General features: G+C 37.2%; 2 protein-coding genes across 3 annotated transcripts; one reads left to right on the plus strand and one right to left on the minus strand.

Moving 5' to 3' along the window:
• Window positions 1-4474: 4474 nt before the first annotated feature.
• Window positions 4475-5785, plus strand: LOC121776237 (dof zinc finger protein DOF3.5-like). The gene is made up of 2 exons (XM_042173397.1): window positions 4475-4724; window positions 5073-5785. Exon 2 carries the CDS (start codon window positions 5076-5078, stop codon window positions 5598-5600), a length of 525 nt encoding a protein of 174 aa, XP_042029331.1. The 5' UTR covers window positions 4475-4724; window positions 5073-5075; the 3' UTR covers window positions 5601-5785.
• A 6752-nt stretch (window positions 5786-12537) lies between these two features.
• On the minus strand, window positions 12538-14179 carry LOC121777705 (dof zinc finger protein DOF1.4-like). 2 transcript variants are annotated; one of them, XR_006045551.1, is made up of 3 exons: window positions 14025-14179; window positions 12838-13858; window positions 12538-12761 (listed from the first exon to the last, which is right to left on the minus strand). XR_006045551.1 is itself a non-coding variant. In XM_042175049.1 (2 exons), the coding sequence occupies exons 1-2, from the start codon at window positions 14085-14087 to the stop codon at window positions 13070-13072; spliced, it is 852 nt and encodes a 283-aa protein (XP_042030983.1). In that variant the 5' UTR covers window positions 14088-14179; the 3' UTR covers window positions 12538-13069. The 2 variants fall into 2 exon arrangements, 1 of the variants encoding a protein (XP_042030983.1); XM_042175049.1 differs by having other exon boundaries at window positions 12538-13858.
• Between the last annotated feature and the right edge of the window lie 1861 nt (window positions 14180-16040).

Below are 16040 nucleotides of genomic sequence, written 5' to 3' on the forward strand. Positions count from 1 at the left end.
ACGTCATCTTATTTCAATAAGGTTTAGAAATAATCGGACTAACATTGCAACCTTTCGCGATAGGTAGTCTAGGCCTATCTAGGTTGTGAAATTCTTATTTTTCTTTGTTTAGAACTGACCGTGTTACCTTAAATTGGACGACACCCACAACCGGTTTACTAAAACAAATACTTAGACTTTGTTACGTTTGCTCATACATTTAAATATGCAATAAACAACCATTAAATGTAAAACATAACAACATTATGACAAAAATAACCTGTTGCATTTATTGGAAAATAACCATTAGAGTTTTACAGTATGCAATCACTCGAAAGGTGATTTCAAGTATACAAAACCCTAAGAGCATCCACAACCGTGCTCTTGCCAGCGGCACGGTTGTGGGCCCGGGCGGTACTATTCATGCCTGCTCTCTGGCAAGAGCACAACACCCACAACTGTGCTCTTCCGCAAGGACGAGCACAATTAATATAAAATTCAATTACACAAAAACATTTCCATAATATTAAAATTCATTTAAAACCCACAATAAATATTACAAATGACAAATAAAATTAAACATTGCATAATTAAAATCCTAAAAATTAAAAATTACATAATTAAAATCCTAAAAATTAAAAATTACATAATTAAAATCCTAAAAATTAAAAATGACACTACTCGTTGCCGAATTTCGCCCACATGTGGTTGATTAGGTCTTCTTGTAGTTGATTGTGGATTCGAGTATCGCGCATTGTGTGTCTTGTCTCGATCCTCTGGCCAACCGTCGTATGCTCGCCTCGGCGTAGGGGAGACCTCGCTGTTGAGCTTCCGGCTTCGTCCTCGTCGTGGAAGCTAGCCGCCCTCGGCCCTTCGTCGGCTATAATCATGTTGTGTAATATAATACACGTGAACATGATGTCGGCGATATTATTCACGTACCACAGCCGAGCCGGGGCCTTCACAATGTTGAATCGAGCTTGAAGGACCCCGAAGGCTCTTTCGACATCTTTCCGCGCTGACTCTTGACGCTGCGCAAAAAGAACCCGTCTCGGGTCGTGCGGGTTGTGGAGCGTCTTCACGAACGTCGACCACCTTGGGTAGATACCATCGGCGAGATAGTAACCCATGCGGTATATATTTCCGTTGATGGTGAAGTCGATCGCCGGTGCTACACCATTCATCACATCATTGAAGAGTGGTGACGAATATAGCACATTCAAGTCGTTGTTGGATCCAGCAACGCCGAAATATGCATGCCAAATCCATAGGCGGTAGTCGGCGACCGCTTCAAGGATAAGCGTTGGGCCGCCGCCTTTGTGACCGCTCAAGTGTTGCCCCCTCCAAGCAGTCGGACAATTCTTCCACCTCCAATGCATGCAGTCAATGCTGCCAAGCATTCCGGGAAAGCCATGGACTGATTCGTGAAGATGAAGCAACCGTTGGCAATCATCAGTGGTGGGTGCTCGAAGGAATTCATCCCCAAAAGCAGAACGAACGCCCTCGCAAAAATTCTTTAAACATAGGATTCCAGTGGACTCACCGATATGCAAATACTCGTCGAACATGTCGGCCGTTTGCCCAGTAGCGAGTTGTCGGATGGCACACGTACACTTCTGCAACGCCGTGATACTTTGCCGGCCGGCTGCATCTACACCTGTTTGAAAGTATTCAACACGTGCGGACAATGTGTTGACAATTCGCATGAACAAGCGCTTTGACATGCGAAAACGGCGCCTGAAGTAATCTGCCGGAAACCGCGGCTGGTCGGCAAAGTAGTCGGCAACGAGCCTTTCGTGGGCTCCCTCCCGGTCACGATGGATGTACCGTCGATTTGATCTGGTTCGTTGAGGAGGAGGAGCAGGGGTATTCGCCGCGACATATGCTTCGTAAGCGGCACGATGTTGTTCGTAGTATTCTTGTTCTTCGCGTTCCGCTTCCGCCATAATATGGGTGAAATCCATTTGAGATTTTGAGTGGGGGATGAATGTGTTGATAGTTTGTATGAGAATTATGAATGAGAGATGAATGAGAGATGATTTGATGTGATAAATGGATGATGAATGTGTGTATTTATAGATGATTTTGGGGAAAAAAAAATAAAAAAAAAATCAAAAAAAATCAGAAAAAACGGGAAAAAAACGGCCATATTTTTGGGATTTGGAAAATATTTTTTTTTATTTTTTAGCATTATTTATAATTAAATACCGATTTTTTAAAAAAAAATTAAAAAAAAGTTTAAACACAACGGCTATGCCGTTGACGAATGGGAGCGCGACACGTGTGCGTCCGCTGGCACGGACGTGCTCGATACATCGAGCAGCGCCGTGCCAGCGGCGCGGCTGCAGCGGCGGCGGTCCTGCGCCTTGCCAACGGCGCGGACGGCGGTGGCGTCTTTCGCCACCGCTGCGGATGCTCTAACACTCTTAACATACTATTCATTCAATTTCATTTTTTAGTTTTATTTTCAACAAATTCAATTAATAAAAACACATTTCATTAAATAAAATAAAATTAAAACATAAAATAAAAATACAACTTAAAATTTTAAAAAAAATACATAATTAAAATCCTAAAAAAATAAAAATTACATAATTTAAAATACAATTTTATAGAAATAAAAAAAAACTACTCCGCCGGCGAATCATCCCCCGAAGACGGTGGCGGTGCACTCAAGCTACATGGAGACAGAATACCAATTTGTCTTACCATATACTCAATTCCGGCAAGATGGGCTTGATATTGTAGAGGCGTCATGCGGGAAGTGTCCGCCATCATGGCGGTCAAGTACATGGACAATAGGGTGTTTGAGCCCGAGCCCGCCTGGCTTGATTCGCCTAAGCCCCTCCTCCCTCTAGCCGCCTTGGTCCCTTGTGGCCGACGGCGTCCACAGGAGGACCCCCCAGCATCGTCTGTCGTGCCCTCAACCTCCTGCGAGGCAACCTCTTGTGCGGCGCTGCCCGAACCGCCCCCACTAGACGAGTATTGGCCACCCGTCGTGTGCTTCGTGCGCTTCGAGGTCGAGCTCGAGTTGGACCGGACACCACCGGTCCACTTTTCCTCGTCTTTGACAGCCTCCCAAACATTGACATGTCTGAATTCTTTGCCGGTGTTTTCGAAATAGACTCGTAAAGCCGATCTCAGAATGTCGGCTCCCGTGGCTCCACTTTGGTAATGAGCCGCTTCGTTCTTGTATATGCCGCAGAATTTTTTAACCTCTCTGTCGACTCGGTCAAAGTGAGCTCGGAGCATCTTCAATGTGCGGCGACGGGACCCCTTCGGCTAATCTCGTTGTAGGCCTCAGTGACCTTTTCCCAGAAGCACTTCCGGGTTTGTTGATTCCCGACGATGGGATCGTACGAGACGTTGATCCAGGCGTTGTACACAGTCATCGTATCCTTGTGGCTGTATGGATGTCGGCCTACATCCTCCTCCTCCTCGGCCGCCTCCGCCTCTTCATCCACCGCTCTGGAGCTTCCACCGCCTCGTCCTCCTTCCGGAGTGGGTTCATCCGGATAATCCTTCCGAATTTGGGATAATCCTGCGAACTCCTCGGGGCGGAGGGACGAGTGTATGCATCAACATCAAAATGGGGTGGTTGGTACCCCGCCGGCGTCGACGAGCCCTGGGTGCCCGGCGTCGACGAACCGGAGCCGGAACCACCCAAGACATTGTACATGCCCCCCAGTCGCCAAACGCGTTGATGTCAAATCAGCCGGAGCCGCCACCGCCATAGTTGCCGTCGCCGGACATTTTGTGTGACAATTGGAGAGGTTAGATGAAAATTGGAGAGGAAATGGAGATGATTTGGGAAGAATTGATGTGTACTTGTGTGTGAAATGGGGATGAAATAACAGTATTTATAGAGTAAAAATATATAAAAAAAGGAAAACGGTCGAAAAACGGTAATATTACCGTTTTCGATTTTTATTTATTTATTTATTTTTATTAAATTCGAATTTTTTTAAAAAATGATTTATTGCTTCAGCGTGACGAAGCCCACTCGCGGGCCGGCGAGTGGGCGTCAAGCATGGCTCCGGAGCGCGCCACGTCGCACGAGCGCGTGGCAAGACAGCCCGCGATCCGTCTCGGTGGGACGGGAGTCTCGGCGAGACCGGGACGAGACGGGACGCTGCAACGCATCTCGCCATCGTCTCGTCTCGACGGGATGAGATACGAGCCACCCGCGGGACGCGTTGCGGGTGGCCTAAAAGACAGCATTGCGGATGACATTATATGCGGTAAATTAATTTCTTGCCTAAAAAATTTTATTAAGTGAAAACATTTTGAACTTGTAAAACGGTTTAGTATTTTTTTAATATCGTGAGAGAATAAATTGTATTAATTTCTTGCCTAAAAAATTTTATTAAGTGAAAACATTTTGAACTTGTAAAACGGTTTAGTATTTTTTTAATATCGTGAGAGAATAAATCAATTTTCATAATATAATGAGTACTCAATTTATAGACGTTCATCTGTAGAGGTCCATCGCTTCAAAAGGATGAGAGGGAGGGTTTAGTGTGGTTTGTTGGCCACCCAAGTGATGTCAGTAGAATAGGGTAGAAAGAATCCTCTCTTCAACAAAAAGCGAATGAGAGAGAGAGAGTATTTTTCGTAATCTAAAGAGGAAGACAATAAAGCTGACACAGCCACCACTCCGCCACCCCTTTTGCCAGTACTGAGCCACCGGCCGCCATCTTAATTCGTAGATACACCACCTGCCAAGAATTTTCCATCTGAGCGAGGTTGGTTGATTTTATTCTCAATATAAATGCACCACAAATTTAGCTAGGGTTTATAATTTGATGGATCAAGCTGATCAGCCTGTTTGTGGTGAGACCGACGTCCGTACAATTAAAGCCAACTCTCTTTTATTTTTATTGTTGAGCTGAAGAACATAAAGGGGCAGTTGGCTCTCTCTAACTTCATCTGGGTACATTTGGTACTTGGTAGAGAAGAAATCATTCATCATCATTCCTATTTTCAACAATTCTCCTCATTCCGTATAACTATGGATTGTAATTGCATACATATATCACTGATTCTCTACCTTTGAAATTGAATTATCATCCTCTCCTTTTCTCTCTATACAGAATATGGAGCAGCAGCAGCAGCAGCAGCAGCAGCGCAGAAATGATCTCCACCGCGTGAAGGCAGCGGAGAATCAGCAGATGGCGCCTGCGCCGCCGCAGAAGTGCCCGCGGTGCGACTCCGCCAACACCAAGTTCTGCTACTACAACAACTACAGCCTCTCGCAGCCGCGCTACTTCTGCAAGGCCTGCCGGAGGTACTGGACCCACGGCGGAACCCTAAGAAACGTCCCCGTGGGAGGCGGCTGTCGCAAGGCCAAACGCCCCAAACACGAGATCGCCAGGTCTCAGCCCGCGATCCCCTCTCAACAGCCCATCTACAGCGGCGGCGGCTCCTTTCTCTCCTCCATGCAATCTTTATCCACCGCCCAACCCCAATTTCATGATCACTACTTCCCACCGCGCCCTTCTTGGACTCAAACCTTCATCAATACACCTCCCACCTCCACCGCTCCTCCCACCTACTGGACCGCCGCCTCTTCATTCAACCCGGATACCAATCAACCCTTTCATCCTTCATCTTCTCACTAGCTTCATTTCACATATTCTATCTCCTTTAATTTATTACCTTTCCTTTCCATTATTCCTCTAAATTAGATGCCTGTTTTATGTATATAAACAATATAATGTTCTTCTTATAGAGATTCAATTTAAGTTGGGTTAGGTTTGCTTCTTCAACTTTTTCATCAAAAGTAGTAAATCGGTTTTTAATGTTATTTGCCTTTTCGTTGCTTTAATTCACTTCATTTTGACAATATAGAATTTGACAGAGATAGAGAGTTTTAGATCGATGGTTTATAATCTAAGTAGGGGTTCTTATAGAGTGTGTAAAGTCTAAAAAGAGACTCATTCAAACCAAGATAAGAGAATAATGCATGAATGGATGAACTCAATGTCAAACTAAAGCTAAAGCTAAAGCTAACGCCTAAAGCTGATGGATAAGATCGATCGTTAGGTAATTTCGTGTGCCCCAGCTTATTACTTCCCAATTAACACTATGAATTACCACTTGCTTACTAAGATTGTGCATGTATCTCTAAAATTAAATTAAATAAACTTCCTAACCTTATAAATGTAACTCCCACATCTTTAGCAAACCACAAACACTACTAAAAACATGTACTCTACTAAATGGACTACTAATATCTTTTATCTTTATATACATGCATTATGCTGTTAAAGTTATTTAAGTAATTATTTTACTTTTCTACTATAACTAATTAAACCATTCTCGCTTCCTAACTTTTTTAATTCCAATTTTGATTCTCATTAAATTTTTAAATTTTAAATTGAAAAATCAGTATATACAAATAATTTTTTTGGTATTCTGAAGGGGTGTAGGCGTCACAATAAACCATTGGTAACATAATTAGTGGAGTATATAATAAACACGGCTATTGCAAATGATGGCAGTAATGATAATGACGATAATTAATACTACTACACTTTAACATCTAAGATACACGTTTTATACGATTGAAGTGAAGATAATCTATATATTTAACATACTCTCACATCTTAATAGTACCACGGACTATAGTCTATATCTATCATAATTAATTACTAATAATTTAGCAATACAGGACTAAGTCCGACTTCATGATGCTGCTCACATATTATATGCCTTCTCAATCCCACCTAATACATTATAATTCACTGACAACAGATGCAAAAATTCTTCAGTTAAAACAAGAATGTTGCGGTGGGCAGACACCTAAACCATTTGCACTTTATTAAAGAACAAATACCAGTATACCATGAAAAAAAATAAGAAAGCATTCGCCATTTTAAAAGACTTCAAATATAGTGGAGTAGTAGTATTAAATTGGAACATGTTGCATCAGTCCACTACTGAAATAATTTAAGCAGATGTTGGAAGAATAAAGTTATGCGGCCACATTATGGCCAGCCATAAATTAATTAAATAACAAAAAAATTGATTTTTTTTCAAAATTTTAGTTTAATACTACTTGATTTTACTTTTATATCATCTTCGTTATATGTTGCTCAACATATTAGTGTTGCTCTTTCGTAGTTTTTGCTCAACTTATTACTACTGTCATTTCTTGATTGTTGCTCAACGTATACAATAATTCGTGATATTAACGTGTTTTACGTAATGGAATTCAAAGATAAGTATCAACTCACAAGTCCATTCACACACATATAAGTTTATATCGGTAATTCTAATTTTTTTATACATGTAAATGAACTAAATTAACTCTTTATGGCTGGCCACATTATGGCCATTTAGCATCACTCATGTTGGAATGTTGTATGTATATCTATGCGACTATGCTTAATATTAATACCAAAAATTATAAATTAGTCAAGAAGATTTACATATGATGCGTTGACATAGATAGAGATAGAGTTGTATAAGTAATAAGTCTAGGCTCCATAAAATCCCTATATATAGAGAGGTGAAAAAGAGTGGTGGAGAGATCAAAATTTAGCCCATAGGTAGCCAAGAAACTAAAACAATTAAAAGGAAAATTAAAGCATGATATATATAGATATGATTGTGTGGCACAATCTTCCTTTTTCATTATTTACCAACTTTAAATTTCTTCATTTTCTTTTTTTTCTCTACTTTCCAAGAGATTGGTGACAAGTGCACCAAAGGAACAATCCTCTGTCGACCTTTACCACTACAATTCCATGTACATTACTACTTCACATTGGATTCTGGGTCCATATTTTTCATCTCTTCTTTCTTCTCTGGTAGTATTAAATTAATTTTTTTCCATTAATTCATATGGCATGCACAATTGAAGGGGACCCAACTGTCTGGAGCTTTTTTTTCAAAATCTTTTAACTAAATGTATACTCCTATATAAAGACATCACCCAGTTAAATCAAAGATGATTTTCATCATTTCTACTTTCCATGTAATTAAAATTTGATTTTCGCCACCGTAATTGACACACTTGCTAAAGAGTTCTTATTTTTCAACTTCGTATGATGATTTCAACCAGATAGTTTAATTTAATCTACCTATACTTTTCTTATTGAATCATACCCGTGGAGCAATGATATTGTTTGAAATATCCTATATATTTCAGGATCGAGCATTCTCTCTTCCTTTACCATATTTTGAGAATAATGCACTTGCAATTGATTAAAATCGAAACAATAATATTTTTATTTTATTTTTGTAGATAGAGGTTAAATAATTCTCATTGACTATATATATATATATATAATATCCTTCTATATATGTCATCATTAAATAGATTTTCCCTTGGAAAAGCATAAGAAAAAATTATCATTTTTTGAAAATAATGCACATGCAATTAAATAAAATCAAAACAAAAGTATTCATTTTTTAATTTTTTTTGTAGATAGAGGTTAATTACTTCTCATTGACCATATATAATCTCCTTCTATATATGTAATCATTAATTAGATTTTCCCTTGGAAAAACATGAGAAAAAAATTCCTTTATCATTTTTAAAAATAATGCACATGCAATTGAATAAAATCAAAACAAAAGTATTCATTTTTTTATTTTATTTTTGTAGATAGAGATTAGTTATTTTTCATTGACCATATATAATGTCCTTCTATATATGTCATCATTAATTAGATTTTCCCTTGGAAAACATGAGAAAAAAATCCTTTATCATTTTTTGAAAATAATGCACATGCAATTGAATAAATTCGAAACAAAAGTGTTCACTTTTTTTTGTAGATAGAGGTATTCTCATTGACCATATATAATCTTCTTCAATATATATCATCATTAATTATATTTTCCCTCGGAAAACATGAGAAAAAAAATCCTTTATCATTTTTTTGAAAATAAAGCACATGCAATTGAATAAATTCGAAACAAAAGTATTCATTTTTTTTGTAGATAGAGGTTAATTAATTCTCATTGACCATATATTATCTCCTTCTATATAGTATATCATCATTAATTAGATTTTCCCTTGGTAAAACATGAGAAAAAAATATATTGCATTGAGTGCATTTTAATCTACGTCTTCCATTTGTCCGATTTAGTAATGAAACTTTAATTCAAAAGCCATTTTTCACATGAAAAGGGTAATTAAAATATATGATGAAGAGGGCATAATTTTGTCGTTGGTCAATTTGATTCTGTTATATGATTATATACACTTTTTATTTAGCCAATCAAATAAAACCATTTACACCAATTTTAAAAGCCTCATTGAAGACGCACTGTTTCGCACTTTTTGGTCATGTGTAGTGTGACGCCGATCGATATGATTTTAATCCATTTGTGTATATCCACACTAATTTACATAGGAATTAATTTAATCGTCTGAATCATGCACTACATATATCACCCCCACGTGTCAAGGTTTTCGAAATCTCTTGAACTTTAAGTCTTCAGCCCTCATCATAATAATGATCATCAATCAAGCTCATTGTGTACTCAACAATCCTATATAAACTAATTATGACAACCAATTCTATCTTTCATTTGTTTTTTTATTGCTGAGCTGATTAGTAGTATTAATTAATTAGCTGTCTTAGGACGTTCTAGAAATATGCGGGTTAATTTCGCAGAACGTTACTACACTATAATATTAATAAGAATAATGTTATGTGGTCACATTATGACCAGCCATAAATTAATTAAATAACAAAAAAAATTGATTTTTTCTCAAATTTTTGGTTTAATACTACTTGATTTTACTTTTATATCATCTTCATTATATGTTGCTCAACATGTTAGTGTTGCTCTTTCGTAGTTTTTGCTCAACTTATTACTACTGTCATTTCTTGATTGTTGCTCAACGTATACAGTAATTCGTGATATTAATGTGTTTTACGTAATGGAATTCAAAGATAAGTATCAACTCACAAGTCCATTCACACACATATAAGTTTATATCGGTAATTCTATTTTTTTTATACATGTAAATGGACTAAATTAACTCTTTATGGCCGGCTACATTATGGCCATTTAGCATCACTCTATTAATAAACAATTTTTTTTTTGAATTATTATTAGAGAGATGGGGTGAATTAGGATATGTAGGGGCCATGTTACGAGGATCAGCAAAGCCAAAGAATTAGCTTACAATCTTTTAGTCTACCTTCCAAAAGTGATTAAACATGCATCGGCATTGAAAAATTGAAGGGAAAAGTGTCTCGCATCTAGCAATGTGTATATATCTTAATTTGTTTTGTGCTAATATTATTTAATAATTAACATATACATCCATGATCCATCTATTATACGAAAAATATACTCCCAGACAATAAACATAGCAAATTTGTTTAATTCTTTATTCGTCCAAAAAAATAGATAATCATTTAGTATTTGTTAAGGGTGGCTCAGTACTTATTTACATGAGCAAGAGGGATTGTGTGTGAATCTTACATTTTCAACTATATTAAACACTTCTACGTATGGTGCATGTAAAAGTTAATGGATTATTCTAGTGGGACGAGAATATTTATTAAAGAATCAGAAAATAAAGCCAGTGACCCTTTTTACTATTTTTTCGCTTTGAATTAATTTCTGATTAATGCGAAAAGATGGATATATTGGTAGTTAGTAAGACAGGTTAATATCGAAGTAGTTAGTAAGACATGTTAATATCGAAGTAAGGGAGTGATCAGTTGCTAACTCACTCTCTAGTTGCTAACTGCAACTAATTTAAGACCATAGGATTTTAGAAATCGTGGTCTAAAATTTACCATGTGTAATTTTCGTTTTTATTAATTAAATCGAAAAAGATAAAAAAAACTACCAAATTAGGGTTTTAGATAAAAATGTCAATATAGTGTTTTGAAAATATCAACACAATGCTTTGAGAATGTCAACACATTGCTTTAATAATGACATTCTACATGTATTATATTGACATATTTTATATACTATAGTGACATTTGTTTCTATACGAAAAAATTGAAAATTTTCAAAAAAAAAATTCAAATTTTGACATCGGAACATATGCAAGTGAGATCTCGTTAGAATCCTTATGAAATTATCTTTATTTTGATATATGTTGTGCGAAAAAATAATTTAAATCGAGAAAGTTATATGCATTTTAAAGTTATGTGATATTTTTCAAAAGTTAGTTACAACTAATTTGTTTGAAATTGACCTTAATATCCTTATTTGTTGATCGTATTAACATTTCGGCTGATCTAGGCCCTTGATTTGAATATCTAAGGGCTATTATTTAATTGTAGTTAGTAATTAATTATTGAGTTAGTAATATAATCAGCAAAGTAATGTTCTAAATATAATTTTTACATTAATTTAAAATAATCTGAATCAATATACCGTGGTTGTAACTTATACATATCTTTATGCTGTGTATACTTTCCTAAGAAAGCGTACAAATTATTTGCCTCAAAATAAATATGGGCCCAAACTAACCAACAAAGTCCCAATAAAGTTGTTCTAATCATTCTATACCAGTAAATTCTGAATAGGCCCAGCCTAATAAACGGGTGCAGCGGCGCAGCCCAATAATATTTGAGAAATTATCTGCTACACGTCGCAGTAGTACTCCCATGTGCATTTGAGCATAATAGGTGTAGAACACAACAAATCTATTTTTGCATGCGTATTTCTTTTTCTAGATATAGATATATGGGCAAGACTTTTATTATGTTTTCCGACATATCACTTTCTTTTTACGTATTTGTCCATAATTACCCAAAATATTCAATGCATATATGTAGGGACTACCTCCATGGGTAGCATATATAGGATTTCGTTTAATTTGACAAATAATGTAGATAGGACTGCAATAGCATTGATGGGAAAAAAAGATGAAAATGGAAAACCAGGATTTGAACATGAAACATCTCCACTCAGAAAAACATGAGACTTTATATTTGATATTAATGGTAGTATTGAAAATTTCATCCAATGTGCATTAATAGTGCGCTTCCTACATAGCAAAATACAAATGAATAGGGAAATTGAGTACCCCACACTCATTTTATGACTTCACCACTGCGCTTCTCATATAGTAGTAATTTCTAGTACTGTATCAATTACTATCATTTGACAATTTTTAAAGCGCAAAAATAAATGTACAATAAAACAAAAAAGAAAATGTTATTTTGGACCAAATATAAGTGGTGTTTACGGATTGCGTTCGCATGAGATAAAGTAATACTGTATCTCTTTATATGTAAAAGTATACTACATTACATTTATTAACAAAGTGAATCAAAACTTACATGAAAGTCAAACAGTAGTAAATCTCATTGTCACCTTTACTTGAGCATCTTATGGATGCTAGAATGTGAGGTAAAAAGTTATATGGGCTGAGAATTCGACAACTTTTTTTTCCGATTTCAATTACTCATACTAAAATGTTTGTAAATCATAACATAAATCTCTTTACCATCATGACGAACTAATTAAGTAATTTCATTAGCTAATTAAACAAAAATAACATCACAACAATTAAATGTAAATTACAGTAAATCTCCACAAAATAAGCTAATTGAACCGGTAGTTAAATTACCAGGAAAAAAGAAGGATTATTGTGTGAATTAACAGAATGCAGATACATATATATTGAAACAACAACAATATTAATCTCTCTCTGTCTCTTGTATACCAGTTCCCCAAAACCGAAAATCAACAAATTCTTGAAGAAATACAAACAATTTTCCAATTGCTTCATCAACATGTAAATGTATTAATCCAAAGTAAACCCCAATTCCAAAAACCTGATACACAAGCTAAACAAATACACCAATAAAAAGGAAGAAAACCAATGTCACGATAATATATATACATATATAAATTAAGGTTTACCTATTCATAATCCCATCAAATCAAAGTGATAACAATGTGTTGGAACAAGAAACCTTTTTCCGACAAGAAGAAGAGGATCCGAGGTTCCTCTCAGCGCAATATAGCCTTCTTCCATGTAAAAAAATAAAGCAGGCTGAATTTTCTTGCTGCTGACATGATCGCTCCGATCCTAATACCCTCCTTCTTCATCAATAGCGGAATTTAAGAAAATAAAGAAGAAGAATGGAAGGTTCTAGATGAGAGATGGAACGGAGGAGGAGCCGATGGTTGAAGGGTCGAACCAAGCTCCCAAGCTGCTTGTGTTCCAAACTAGAGAAGAAGGATCAGAAGAGTTAATCAGATCGATAGGGTTTGTGTTTAGGTTGGGATTCTGGTTGGGGTTTGGATTCCAAATCATTCTATTCTCTCCTTCCGCTTTCATTTGCTTATCCATTATACCCGGGTCGTCATATTGGATCAAAGACGCCATTGTTGAGGAAGGCCCAAAGAAGATAGAGTTGTTTTGGATGGGCTTGAAGCCGTTGGTGGGAGGTTCGGGTGAAAACCCTAAGCCGAGGCTGTTGATCTGCGGTGAAACCCTAAAAGAGGAAAAGGGGAAGTTGAGCTCGAGTGGATTAGGGTTAAGGCCGTAAAACAAAGGGTTTTGGATATGGTTGGAAGGAGGTGGAGGCAGATCTATCTGGGGCTGGGAGGTGGAGGAGGTGGTGGCAGAGGACGAGGACGAGGAGGAATGGCGCTTGGGGCGCTTGTTCTTGCGGCAGCCGCCACCAACGGGGACGTTGCGGAGGGTGCCGCCTCTGGTCCAGTAGCGCTTGCAGGCTTTGCAGAAGTGGCGAGGCTGAGACAAGCTGTAGTTGTTGTAGTAACAGAATTTGGTGTTGGAGGAATCGCAGCGAGGGCACTTGAGAGGAGGGTGGGGGTGATGATCACCTGGATTAGGCTTGTCGGCGGCGGCGGCCATGACTTTATTAGCTGATGATGAAGCCATCAAGGTTTTGTGATCATCCACTATTATCTGATTCTGATGAAACAAAGAGAAGGAAAGAGTTGGAGATGGGGTGCTTTTAGGGTAAAAATTAACAACACAATTCGGATATTCTTGGACAAAAGCTATAAAACAAAAGATGGGGTCATCTTTGTTAGTGTAATAATTGAGACAATGAGAGAGAGAGAGAGAGAGAGAGTACCTGTGGCCATTGGTTAGTGGTGGAAGAGATGATGTTGTTGTTGTTGTCACAGTTCCCTAGCATTTTTGGTCTTCAATTTCACACAAAGTGGAATCCTTAGAAGCCAAAGAGTATCAAGACAAAGAGCAGGTGAAAGTGAAACCAAAGAGTGTCTAGCTCGTTCAGTTGACGAGGGTGGAAATGTTGTTCAACAACATTTTAATTTAATTCCCTTCATTGAATACTTAATTAATTAGTTTCACGTGAATGAGACTATCACTTCAATTACTTTAACACTTTTCTGCACTTAACAACAATTATTACAATTTACAAATTAATCCTTTTGGAAGACCCTAGCTCTCATCATATTTGAATTTATTAGTCGCCCTAATATATTTCAAAATTAGCCGTTTCGGAATTTTATTCTTGTCATAGTATGTTTTTTTTTGTAATGTCTCTCTCCTGCCTCTCTATAGTATATGGAGTTAATGTATTAAAATTGCTATTATTATTATTATACTATAAAAAGTAAAAACAAAAAAATCGTTATAAAGGTGAGAATATAAACACAATAGCTATTTTGTTTGGGTTAAAGTACTCCACTGTTTTAATTGCTTTTAAATGAAAAACTCAAGGATAAATAATAGCCCATGAATTCACCTATTTATTTTAAGAATAATTCACAAATAAATACGGAGTATATTATTGGACGTGAACTAACTAAGTGGTTAATTTTAAAAGACCAATATAGCATATGTATCTTTATCTCATACACTAAGAGTGGCATATCGAGAAATTTGATAATTATATTCCTATTGCTATTAATTGATTCATTACTAACTAAAAAATGTAGTAAGAAACTTGAAATTTGCAGTATTCGATTGATGATAAAATAATTTAAAATACTACTAGTAAGATATGGAATGTAGGTGCAAGTAGGAGTGTAGGGCGACATTCTTAGCGAGGAAGAGGACAGAGAAATAAAGGCATAAGACCATCCACAACGCGTCTCGCGCCGGGCTCGCGTCTCGTCTCGGAGAGACGAGACCCCCGCGAGACGCATTGCAGCGGCCATCTCGTCTCCAGCTCGCGACCGGCTCGTCGCGTAGCTCGTCTCGGAGAGACACGAGACGAGCTGTCTCGCCACGCGCCCGAGACACGTGGCACGTCCCCATGCGTGCGTGACGCCCACTCGCTGGCCCGCGAGTGGGCGTCGTCACTGATGACGCAATAATTCATTTTTTTTTAAAAAAAAATCGATTTTTAATAAAAAAAAAAATTTTTTTTTTTCAAACGGTAATATTACCGTTAAATATTTATTTTCATTTTTTAAATTTTTAATTTTTTTACTCTATAAATAATTCTATTCCATACTCATTTCAAACACAAACACACATCTATTCCTCTCAAATCCTCTCTATCACTCCAATTTCCATCTTCAATCAACTCAAACAAATGGATCCTTTTGAGCAAATGCGTCAATTAATGGAACAATCACTCGAAGAAGATCGACGACGAGAGGCGGAGGAAGCCGCACCACCCCCACGAAGTGGAGCGCATCCATCTATACAAGAACGGTTGGCTATTCGGGCAAGGACACGCGACTCTAGCGCCCACACCCAACTCCAAGATGATCTAATTGAGCACATTTGGGAAAACTTTGTCGGAGAAGATTAAATTATGTCATTTTTATTTTTTTAGAATTTTAATTATGTCTTCGCTTTTTTAATGTTAAGTTGTAATATTGTTTTAATTTTAATAAAGTGTGTTTGTTTAAATTGAATTGGGTTTTAAAAAAAATTATAAATTAAATTGAATGAATAGTAATTAAGAGACGGTATAGAGACGGTTAAGAGACGGAGCGTTGCAGCCTCCGTCTCTTAGTTAAGAGATGGAGGAAAAAAGGACAGTGGGGCCCTCAAATAGTGCTCAAATAGTAGTTAAGAGACGGTTTAAGAGACGGTATAGAGACAGCGTTGTGGATGGCCTAAATCTCGAGAAGTTCAAGAATGATAATTAAACGAGAGAACAATTTCC

This window comes from Salvia splendens, chromosome 18 (assembly GCF_004379255.2).
Source record: "Salvia splendens isolate huo1 chromosome 18, SspV2, whole genome shotgun sequence".
NCBI classification, from domain to species: domain Eukaryota; kingdom Viridiplantae; phylum Streptophyta; class Magnoliopsida; order Lamiales; family Lamiaceae; genus Salvia; species Salvia splendens.

Bases quoted from the DNA above. Each gene is read 5' to 3' on its own strand.
- LOC121776237 (XM_042173397.1), top strand. From the start codon at position 5,076: ATGGAGCAGCAGCAGCAGCAGCAGCAGCAGCGCAGAAATGATCTCCAC.
- LOC121777705 (XM_042175049.1), bottom strand. From the start codon at position 14,087: ATGCTAGGGAACTGTGACAACAACAACAACATCATCTCTTCCACCACT. The intron at 13,859-14,024 runs GTACTCTCTCTC...TTGTTTCATCAG, and splicing joins CCACTAACCAATGGCCACAG to AATCAGATAATAGTGGATGA.